Source organism: Salvelinus fontinalis, chromosome 27, assembly GCF_029448725.1.
Source record: "Salvelinus fontinalis isolate EN_2023a chromosome 27, ASM2944872v1, whole genome shotgun sequence".
Taxonomy (NCBI): domain Eukaryota; kingdom Metazoa; phylum Chordata; class Actinopteri; order Salmoniformes; family Salmonidae; genus Salvelinus; species Salvelinus fontinalis.
The window spans coordinates 29792135-29804509 of NC_074691.1; the positions used below are offsets into that span (position 1 = coordinate 29792135).

The window sequence follows — 12375 nt, forward strand, 5'->3', positions numbered from 1 at the left end:
TTTAAGATATTAATTGCATAAACAAATTCATCCAATTTACTCAAATGTATTTATAAAGCCCTTTTTACATCAGCAGATGTCAAAGTGCTATACAGAAACCCAGCCTTAAACCCCAAACAGCAAGAAATGCAGATGTAGAAGCACGGAGTATAGTACTGAGAACATAGTAGAGTAAGAAAGCAACCTCATTAGAAAAACACTTATATATTTTATGATTACGCCACCATAATCATTCTATTAACTTAGGTGAATTTAAGATAACCTATGTGAAAAATAATAACATTTTTGGAAACTACAGTTGTTAACATATGTTATTTCTGGCAGAGGCAGGATTTGAACACGGTACCTTCGGGTTCAATCTTCCGTTTCAAATACAGGAAAAAAACGTTTTCATTGTTTTTCAGCTTATCGTAATAAATAATGAATAATAAACACATTATGAAGAAGAACCCTCAACCTTTCCCTTTTTGTTATTTTCTCTCAAATTTTTTCCTCCTTTTTTTCTCAACGTTATTTTCCCCTTCTTCCTCCCTTCTTCTCCCCTCAACATACTATTGTTCCCCAGCTTCGAGTTGGCAAGGCTACATGGTAACACCTAATTGCTGTTACCCAGATCCCCCTTGCAAAACAGGTTTTAAACCTCAAGGGTATTTTCCTGTTTGTGTGAAGATTTAATTTTAAAAAATGCTCTGAAAGGGTCATCCTCTAGTTGTTGTAACGATCGTCATATAGAGGAGAAGGAGAAGACAACGGTGCAGCGTGGTAAGTACTCATAATTATTTTTAATGAATACGACTACTATAACAAAACAACAAAAAAACGATAAACGAACAGTTCTGCAAGGTGACATACACTAAACAGAAAACAACCACCCACAAAGAAAAGTGGGAAAACAGGCTACCTAAGTATGGCTCCCAATCAGAGACAACGATAGACAGCTGCCTTTGATTGGGAACCACACCAGGCCAAACACATAGAAATAGACAACCTAGACATACAACATAGAATACCCACCCACATCACACCCTGAGCAAACTAAAAATAGAAACATACAAAGCCATCTAAGGTCAGGGCGTGACAGTTGTTAGGCAGGTTCTTTTGCATTTCTCATGAAAAGGCATGATGACAGTTGTGCCACACCTCATCACTAGTCTGGTTGAAATCTAGTGCATGGATTTACATGGATGGCAAACCCTAACACTAATAAGAGGCCTCTTAATGGTGAGGAATTGTTTATTTTCTTTCTCAATCCTGATTTCACTGTTAAGAGTTTAAAACATCTTGATTTAAAGGTGTTCTATAAATGTAACATGCTCTGTTCAAAAGTTTAGTGTTGTTTAGGAGAATGAAGCCATACACCTTTATGCAGTCTAACCTGTCCTCAGGATAATGTTAACTAACTTAAATACACTTAACATGCTAGCACTGCTAATAACAGCCTTTACGATTTCCTATTCTTAATGACTGTCATTATTCTGTGTTTGTGCAGTAAAAACTGATAGAAAACTTCAGAAAAACTGCATGACTCACCATACACTGATTATGAGTGAATTTGAGTCAGATGGAAGAGAGAAAATAGGCATTTTAACTTCATAGATTTAGCCAGTGGTAACTTGTGGAATAGACACCGGCTGAAATGCGGTTTGAACCAATCAGTATTAAGGATTAGAACCACCTGTTGTATAATATAGAAACTCATTCTGATGTCATAGTCAATTTTCACATTGTTCCTTTTTTAAATACTTATAACGTCTAAAATGTAAGTGTGTTTCTTTCTTACAGGACAAACATGTCATCAACAACTTCCAACCGAAGACATCATCTAACTCTGATAGCTGCTCTTGGGGTTTTGTGTTCAGTGCTACTATTTTTTGTTTACTTTAAACCCTCATCTACTGCATGTTCATCTCAGTTGGATGATTTGCAATTTTTGTCAAAGGGAGATGTTTCCTCATCTACCAAAAAGCCTGTGGAAAAGCCGCTTGTGTTGCTCTGGTTCTGGCCACTGGGTTGGAAATGGAATTTTGAAATCTGCAAAACCCATTTCAACATCGATAGCTGTGTTCTGACAGATGACAGATCCCTTTATGACAAAGCAGACGGAGTGGTTGTTTTTCACAGAGGCATCAGCTGGGACCTGAAGAACCTGCCTCAGTCTCCTCGTCCACATTTTCAGAAATGGGTCTGGTTTCATGTGGAATCACCAACAAATACTGCCAGAATACCAGGTCTAGAAAACCTATTTAACCTCACTTTGAGCTATAGACGAGATGCTGACATCACAGTGCGAAATGAATTGACAACCGTGAAGACTGAAAAGGACAGTGAGTTTGTGCTGCCCAAGAAAGATAAATTGGTTTGTTGGATTGTGAGCAACAACAATCCTTCAACTGGGACAGGAACCAGAGCAAAGTACTATCAAGAGCTGGTCAAACACATCAAGATACATGTTTTTGGTTCTGCTTTTACAGGGAGTCGTTTGAAGTATGAAGAGTACTACTCAACCCTTGCTAGCTGTAAGTTCTACCTTGCATTTGAGAATTCAATCCACAGAGACTACATTACAGAAAAGGTGAACGGACCACTTGTAGCAGGAACCATACCGGTAGTCATGGGCCCACCCAGAGAGAACTATGAACAGTTTATCCCAGCTGGTTCTTTCATTCATGTAAATGACTTTACTAATGAAAAGGCACTGGCTGACTTCCTCCTTCAATTGGACAAGAATGATGAGATGTATGTAAGTTACTTCACTTGGAGGAGGTACCTTAATGCCAAGCCCCACCTCCTGACAATGCAGGAAGAGTTTATTCAACCTGTTTGTTTAGCCTGTGAACACATAGCCAGAGACAAAGGATATTATAATGTTGTCCACAACCTTTATGAATGGTACTTTGGATGAGGGTTTAGACATCATTTTGTAAGCACAGAAAATATCATTTTACCTTAGCTACGTAAACAGAATACCATTTTAAAAGTGTCTTTGGATTTGGGGATATTTTGATTCATAATATTTGTGTATCAATTCAAAGGATGGGCATTCAAGGTTTTGGGGCATATTTTTTTATTAAACACTTTGGAAGCAGCATACACTGTAAACCCCAATGTGCTTTCATTACTCAACTTTTAAGGAACCCATTGCACTTAACCTTTTACTGCGATGGGCTAAATCAGCTGATCACACAGAGTTATTCTTGGTAGTTTTAAACAAATCTACTTTGAAACCAAAGTATACACCTCACACACATGGTTATGGGCTTAAAAAAAAGACACCTGTACCATGTCAGATATAGAGTTGAAATGTTTTACATTTTATATACATCACAGAAGACTGAACTTTAACGAAATGGTTTAACATAGAAACACCAGATTTTAGTCTGTTGAAATATTATAATAACTTTCCACCCATGAGGTCAAAGACGGCGCTTTTGGTAATTGATTGCAGGAAAGGGCTACTATATCTGAATACAATTACTTAAAGTAATTTTGTAGTCATTACTCACACCGATAGAGTCACTGTGACCCTGTAGGGCAGAGGTTTCAAACTCATTCCAGGGAGGGCCAAGTTTTGGGGTTTCCCTTTCAATGACGACCTAGACACCCAGGTGAGGGGAGTTCCTTACTAATTAGTGACCTTAATTCATCAATCAAGTGCAAGGGTGGAGCGGAAACCCACAGACACTCTGCCCTCCATGGAATTTGTTTGACACGTGTTGTAGGGGGTCCAGGTTTGAGTTGTATAATTTTTTTGCCATTTGTATGACATTTGAGTAACGCCTCCAATATCATTTCCCAGTGTGCCTAGTCTTTTCGAGTGAATTGCAGAGTTACTGTACCACCCATGACTGTGTTTGTTAGTGCCAGAGACATGGTTGTTGAATTAACAAATTTTTTGTTGCGCGAGTGGCCTACACTGAGTGAGTTCCCAGGCAAATGTTCTCGTTATAGTTCAACTCTTAATGACAATACATAACATATCCTGTAAGGCCTTATTTTGAGGCCAAGTGAAATTCCAGTAACTTTACCACATTTTCAAAAATTCCTAGTTGAAGGATTTCCAGGAATCTTCCAACTGGGATTCCTGAAAAACCTGGGAAATGTACCATAATTTTGCAACCCCACCTGCAAGTCACATTATGCTGGCTTGCAAAGTGACGTATAACTCCTATTGGAATCCAGACAGAGTTAGGATACCTAGAAAGCCATTTAAATTGGAACAACCATTTCAGTAATGAGTGCAAAAAATCTAACTAAATGATTGGATTAATTTTGAAAAATGTATGTTATTTATCTTTGTGTAGCATAGCATTAATCCATCAATCACTCAATGTACATGCAAAACACTTGTTTTGAGTGTGCTACATAAACATTTTAAGAAATAAATTACTTTTCATTGACTTTGAGTATTTGAGTTCAAAATACCTTGGGGTTTACAGTACCAGTGTGTGGATTTATATTTTTCTAATAGATACAGTGCTTGACTTGGACTGAAATAGGTGCCGGTACTCATTTTGGGTGCGGATACTGTTTATATTTAGGTGCAGGAGCTCCAGAATACTTTGGAGCTAATATTCTATAAGAGGAACAGGAGCTCTAGCAGCAGAACATTTGAGTTGCTGGTACTCCGCTCCGGGGAGCTCCTGCCCAAGTAAAGCACTGAATCTGCTTCTACATCTGCACTGCTTGCTGTTTGGGGTTTTAGGCAGGGTTTCTGTACAGCACTTCGTGACATCTACTCATTTAAAAATGGCTTTATTAATACATTTCATTTAATCGATGTCTTCCTCCCGGATCCAGCATCTTGGAAACGTTTTATATTATGGATGTCCGCATTTCACTCTTTTTAACACACAGCAAAAAGAGACAAGGGATGTTGTCCCTTATAATGTTCTCCACTACCCTTACAAGTGGTACTTTAGTTGAGCATATTAAATTCACATTTATCACCTGAAAATGTATTTTACTTAATCAGCAAATACATTTACTTCTACATATACCACATAAATATTATGAATAGTTGTTTCTGGTCTGTTTTGGTGAACTGTTTGCTAACACATGATTTCAGCAGTAGAATGGATGAATATAATTACAGAAAATGCTGGATCAAATGTTTTGCCTGCGTCACAGCGCATGGAGAGTACCTTGAGGTCAAGCACAATCGCAAGTTACATTTTCTTCTAATTTTGCTAGACAGTAAAGTGAGTTTTGATGTCTAAAAAGTTGCAAGTTTGAGGTTGTGTTGTCAGAAAGCAGAGAGTGTTTAATTAGAGGAGCTTTTCTGTACTCCTGGGTCACATGGTATCACACCTAGATGGGTTGTTCCTGAATTGCAGTGGCGTTTGGTTGTGGTATTTGGAAGAAAATGGAGTACATTTTTCAAGAATGTTTCTTTTTTTAAATGGATTTGGGTACATCTTCCCATTCTGAATCAACTAATATGGCCTCTTAATGACTTTAAATCTTTTTTTACCACTATGATAACATTGTGCCACCAGTAGGAGTACTAACGGCAATGATGGTAACACCAATGACACATTTGTTGGTAATTGAGGATTTTCTTAAGTGTAGGCCACATATGCTCAATTCTAAGGTCATTAACTATTTACATATAATTGACTAAAGTGATATGATTATTAATTTTGCTCAAAAATGTAATTAAACTGAGAAACAATGACACTATTTATTTCGTCATGCAACATTATTAATGTAATCTGCAAATTTATGACATTCTAAAAGGTGTGAATAGCTAATACTTTTCTTTAATATAGACCCCTCCCCGATAACAGTTTGCCAATGAAGGGAATGTTCAAGGTCCTTGAATATTTTTCTAATGAGTGATACAACAATGACATAAACCTTAGGGACATATTATATATTTGTTACTTTTTAAAATCTTTTAGCCATCTTTGTTTTTTATTTATCTACACAATGTAATACATAGTTTTGTTTACTTTCTAGCAATTCAAAATAATAGATGGATATTTTTAAAACTCCAATGTCACTACAACTCTACTCATCACTACTGGGACAAGACAATTTGCTTTTCCTAAGTACATCAAACAATGCATAAAGGTAACGTTTTGCAGTAGAAATGACTTGCATTATATTTTATTTCTACTCGAGTCAAATGTTATTAAACTAATAGTACTTCTACTTGAGTAGGATATTTCAGTACTCTTTCCACCCCTGGTGACTGAGTGAAAGAGGGAGTTTGTGAGTTAGTGAAGGACAGTGTGAATGGTTGAGTGAGTGAATGTCATTCGGTCCCATTAACAAGTAACAGAGGTTTGAATCAGGGATCTAACAAGAAATAGATATTTATTTCTGGAGTCTGAAGTACGCTACTGTTCAAAAATTTGGGGTCACTTAGAAATGTCCATGTTTTTGAAAGAAAAGCATTTTTTTTTGTCCGTTAAAATAACATCAAATTGATCAGAAATACAGAAATACATTGTTAATGTTGTAAATGACTATTGTAGCTGGAAATGGTAGATTTTTTAAATGGAATATCTACATAAGCGTACAGAGGCCCATTATCAACAATGATCATTCCTGTGTTAGCTAATTCAAGTTTATAATTTTAAAAAGCTAATTGATCATTAGAAAATCCTTTTGTAATTATGTTAGCACAGCTGAAAACTGTTGTCCTGTTTAAAGACGCAATAAAACTGTCCATCTTTAGACTAGTTGAGCATCTGGAGCATCAGCATTCGTGGGTTCGATTACAGGCTCAAAATGGCCAGAAACAAATAACTTTCTTCTGAAACTCATCAGTCTATTCTTGTTCTGAGAAATGAAATGGTTATTCCATGCAAGCAATTGCCAAGAAACTGAAGATCTCGTATAACGCTGAGTACTACTCCCTTCACAGAACAGCGCAAACTGGCTCTATCCAGAATAGAAAGAGTGGGAGGCCCCGGTGCACAACTGAGCAAGAGGACAAGTACATTAGTGTCTAGTTTGAGAAATAGACGCCTCACAAGTCCTCAACTGGCAGCTTCATTAAATAGTACCCGCAAGTAAGTATTCAGACACTTTACTCAGTACTTTGTTGAAGAACCTTTGGCAGCGATTAAATCCTAGAATCTTCTTGGGTATGATGCTACAAGCTTGACACACCTGTATTTGTGGAGTTTGTCCCAATCTTCTCTGCAGATCCTCTCAAGCTCTGTCAGGTTGGATGGGGAGCGTTGCTGCACAGCTATTTTCAGGTTTCTCCAGAGATGTTAGATTGGGTTCAAGTCCGGGCTCTGGCTGGGCCACTCAAGGACATTGAGACTTATCCCGAAGCCATTCCTATGTTACTCTTGGCTGTGTGCTTAGGTTCATTGTCCTGTTGGAAGTTGAACCTTTGCCCCAGTCTGATGTCATGAGTGCTCTGGAGCAGGTTTTCATCAAGGATCTCTCTGTACTTTGCTCCGTTCATCTTTGCCTCGATCCTGACTAGTCTTCTGGTCCCTGCCACTGAAAAACATCCCCATAGCATGTTGGCACCATCATGCTTCACTGTTGGGATGGTGTCAGGTTTCTTCCAGGCATTCTGACTTTGTTGTCCTAAGCAAAGGTGTACTATTGTTACTGTAATTGAGTAGGTTTTCTGAGCACTTGTACTTTTTTTATTAGAACATTTTACTTCTACTTGAGTACAATTTCATTAAAGTAACAGTACTTTTACTTGTGTAGTATATTTCAGTACTCTTGACGCCCTTGGTGACAGTGAAATAGGGAGTTTGTGACTGAGTGAGTGAGGGACAGTGTGAATGGGTGAGTGAATGAATGCCAGTCAGTCAGTCCCATGGACAGGTAACAAGTAACAGAGGGTTGATTCAGGGATCTAATGATTAGACGTTTATTTCTGGAGTCTGAAGTATATTGAAACCTGGCAAATTTAGTGTTTATGGTTATTGGTTTTGTTATTGGTTTTGTATTAATCAATACATTTTATTTTCTCTTCATGTTTACACAATTTTCTAATGTTATTACAGTTTTTCCCAATTGTTAACACACATTTGCTGAAACTACATCTCAGGTACTCAACAGTTAGCCATTTTCCCCAAACCTCACAGACATCTTGCAAAATAAAACACAATCAAAATCATGTACTCCCTGCTCAAAATGAAATTCTGCTTACAAAAGAGACACACATCAAATGAATAACTTAGTGACAACCGTGACATATTCAAAACACTATTATCAGAACCTATTTCAGTGTAAAGACTAAGATTTTGTTGTTATACTGTTTATTGTTTGTGTGTACTCAAACAAGGAACACAAATGCTAAAATTTGTTTTATATTTCAACTTGACTCAATACATGTCACACAGTAAAAATGCAAACATACAGTAAATATATTTTGCATATGCAAAGAAAGAAAAATAGTCTTTGTACTACTGTAGTGTATGTTAGATCAATTGTACGGAATTAATAAAGAAATTGTCAAATCTAAATTATAAGTCAACAAACAAATACTCCATTGAGAAAACAAAATCAGTCATGTCTGTTGTTTTGGTCCGTCCACAGATTTTCGTCAACATCACAGGTGATATTCTCCTCGGCCAAACGGGGGGAAATATCTTCTGGCATGACGCATCCACACCAGACAGGCCTCTGCTGGAATGTCACCACAGGCCTGGAGAAGGGCAATACGTTCATGGGGTTTGCGATCATACACCTACCACCGCCATGCTGAAATCAACTCCTCAATGGGGTTGAGAAATGTGGAATATAGTGGGAGATAGAGAATGGCTGAAAAAGATTGTTGTGTAAGGTGTTCAGGAAATGAAGATGTGTTGTATGATACATGGGTGGCATGGCGGTGGAGGACCCTATTGTGGTCCTCCCCGCACTGACCAGGTACCTCAATGATGGCGCGTTGACCAATGATGTTCCTTCCTCTCCTCTTCGCTAAACTGTATCCAGCCTCATCTATGAAAATTATTTCCCGGGCATGAGACTTGCATCCAAGTCCATGGTTTTCTGAAATGACAGTAAATATTTTAATGGCTGTATAGTAAAGTTCACTGGCAACATCAATGAGTCTCTAATGTTTCAAGAGTGTAATACTAGACCATTACTTACTTGCACACATTCCTACCGTTTATCCTTCACTCTTTGGGAATTCCTTTCAAATGGGACTCTGTAGATTTGCTTCATCCGGAGATGGTGTTTAAGAATGCGGACTATGGTTGATCCGGTCACTCTGATGTTATGCAAAACAGCAGGGTTTTCAATCATCCGTTGTTGGATTTCCCACAGTCATGGCATTATTTTCAACTACCATTTGAACAATGGCAGCCTCCTTTTAGTCTGTAAATAGACACGTTCTCCTCCAAGTGGTGGTCGTCTTTCAGTTTTACGTAAACAAAATAGCATACAGTAGTGAACACTACAGTAATACAGTATAAAAGATAAACATTTTACAAAGTAGTATAGCACCCAATTTCATACATACAGTAATACATGAAACATTGACTTTGCTTCTACTTCCAGTATGTATTGGAATCTACAGTCTTTACTGTGCTTTATGTTGTTCTACTGTCAAGTAGTAGAGAGGTCCAATGTCTGCAGTACATACCTATACTCATTGTGGAACGTCTGGATGATGGACTCTATGGTGCAGCGGCTCAGATTGGGCTGCACTCTCTGCCCAACTTCTCTCAAGGTCAACTTTTTGCATTATTATTTGTGTACTAGTTTGACATTTTCACTGCATTGTTAGGAGTTTCGCTACACCCGCTGTGTATGCGACCAATAACGTTTGATTTGTTTCAAATTAGGTACTTTTCTTGTACTTTTTTTTTTTTTTTTACATACAATTGTACTTCTACTTGAGTAAAATGTCATTAAAAGTAACAGTACTTCTACTTGAGGAGGATATTTCATTACAGTGGATTGAATGTTACCTACAGTATCTAACAGAACACAGATGGTTTTCTTTAATGGAATCCTCTCTAATGTAAAGCAGGTAGAGTGTGGTACACCTCAAGGCAGCTGTCTCGGTGTGCCCTAGGAGGAAGTCCACTGTGTGCAGCTCACCCTGCACTAACATAATGAACATGAGAACATCTACTGCTGATAAGCTTCCCAGTGAAGCAATAAAAACAAGTAAGCATCCCAGAAGAAAAGTGCTCTATATAGGCCAGGTTAACATATGTTGCAAGGTTCATGAAATCAAGATGACATTCATATTCTGACTATCTCTGAAACTCACTTAGATAGTACCTTTGACAATACAGTGGTAGCAATACAAGGTTATATCATTTACAGAAAAGATAGACATGCCAAATGGTGGAAGTGAACTTAATTCCTCTAAAGATTAAAGAGGATCTCATGTTAAATACTGTTAAAGTAATATGGCTACAGGTTCATCTGCCTCACCTAAAGCCCATTCTGGTGGGAAGCTGCTACAGACCACCAAGTGCTAACTGTCAGTATCTGGATAACGTGTGAAATGTGAACTCTGTCTACGCATTTCAAGGTTGCGTTGAAACAATGACTTACTTATCAATGACCCAAGACTCAGCTAACCCCTACCATTGTGACAATGAGTCAGCTTAATGCTGAATTAAATGTACATTATCCTAGGGGTGTTGGCAGACACAATGTAAGTAACTTAATTTATGTCCCCCTAATTGCCCTGACTACCTTTGTTAATCCTACAGCTATTGGATGCAGTAATCATGAGCCTATGAACCAGAGTTACACTGTTAGCACTGAGGCGGTGTGCCCTCGTAGGAAGACCACTTTATGCAGCTCACCCTGCACTATCAAGTCTATTTCTGATAAGCTTCCCAGTAAAGCATTAAAAACAATCAAGCAACCCAGAAAAGTGCTAAAAATAGCCCATATTACAAATGCAGCCTGAGAAACAACGTCCATGTAGTCAATAACTTGCTTGTAACAGATGACATTCTTATTCTGATTATATCTGAAACTCACTTAGATAATACCTTTAATTATACAGTGGAAGCAATACATGGTTATAACATTTACCGAAAATACAGAAATGCAGAAGGGGGCGGTGTTGCGGTCTATATAAAGAATCACACTCCTGTAAAGCTTAGAGAATACTGTTGAAGTAATATGGCTATAGGTTCATCTAACTCACCTAAAGCCCATTCTTGTGGGAAGCTGCTATAGACCACCAAGTGCTATCTGGATAATATGTGGGACATGTTTGATAATGTATCTGATATCAACAGAGAAGTATATTTTCTGGGTGATTTAAATATTGACTGGCTTTCATCAAGCTGCACACTCAAGAAATATCTTCAAACTGTAACCAGTGCCTGCAACCTGCTTCAGGTTGTCAGTCAACCTACCAGGGTATTTACAAACAGCACAGGAATTAAATCATCAACATGTACTGATCACATCTTTACTAATGCTGTAGAAATTTGCTTTAAAGCAGAATCCAAATCCATAGGATGTGGTGATCACAATATAATAGCCATATCTAGGAAAACCAAAGTTCCAAAGGTTGGGCCTAATATAGTGTGTAAGAGGTCATACAATAAGTTGTGGTGATTAATATGTTGATGATGTAAAGAATATTTGCTGCTCTGTGGCGTGTAATGAGGAGCAACCAGAAGCTGCACTTGATACATTTATCAAATTGCTTATTCCAGTTACTAATAAGTACGCACCAATTAAGAAAAGGACTGTAAAAACTGTTAAATCCCCTTGGATTGATGAAGAATTGAAAAATGGTATGGTTGAGAGGGATGGGGCAAAAGGTATGGAAAATAAGTCTGGTAGCCCAACTGATTGGCAAAAGTACTGCAAATTAAGAAATCATGTGACTAAGCTAAATAAAATGAAAGATAAACTATAATATGAAACAAAGACGAATGATAGCAAAAGCTTTGGAGCATCTTAAATGACATTTTTGGGAAAAAAGCCAACTTGGCTCCTTCATTCATTGAATCAGATGGCTCATTTATCACAAAGCCCCCTGATATTGCCAACTACTTTAATGACTTTTTCATTGGCAAGATAAACAAACTTAGGGATGACATGCCAGCAACAAACGCTGACAAGCATCCAAGTATATCTGACCAAATTATGAAAGACAAGAACTGTACTTTTGAATTCCGTAAAGTCAGTGTGGAAGGTGATTTTTTGTTGTTATCTATCAACAATGACAAGCCACCAGGGTCTGACAACTTGCATGGAAAATTACTGAGGATAATAGCGGACGATATTGTCAGTCCTCAATTTAAGCCACCTAAAATGTGTGTGCCAACAGGCTTGGAGGGAAGCAAAAGTCATTAATCTACCTAAGAATAGTAAAGCCCAATTTACTGGCTCAAATAGCCGACCAATCAGCCTGTTACCAACCCTTAGTAAACTTTTGAAAAAAATGGTGTTTGACCA

At 37.8% G+C, this 12375-nt stretch overlaps 2 protein-coding genes across 2 annotated transcripts in view; one reads left to right on the forward strand and one right to left on the reverse strand.

Annotated features, from left to right (window-relative positions):
• LOC129825423 (4-galactosyl-N-acetylglucosaminide 3-alpha-L-fucosyltransferase 9-like) overlaps positions 1-12375 on the reverse strand; it is a 49800-nt gene that overhangs the window by 5897 nt on the left and 31528 nt on the right. The window lies entirely within an intron of this gene.
• LOC129825424 (4-galactosyl-N-acetylglucosaminide 3-alpha-L-fucosyltransferase 9-like) lies at positions 1781-3270 on the forward strand. The gene has a single exon (XM_055885519.1). The coding sequence runs from the start codon at positions 1790-1792 to the stop codon at positions 2900-2902; it is 1113 nt and encodes a 370-aa protein (XP_055741494.1). The 5' UTR covers positions 1781-1789; the 3' UTR covers positions 2903-3270.

Excerpts from the sequence above, each read along its gene's own strand:
- LOC129825424 (XM_055885519.1), top strand. The coding sequence starts at position 1,790 with ATGTCATCAACAACTTCCAACCGAAGACATCATCTAACTCTGATAGCT.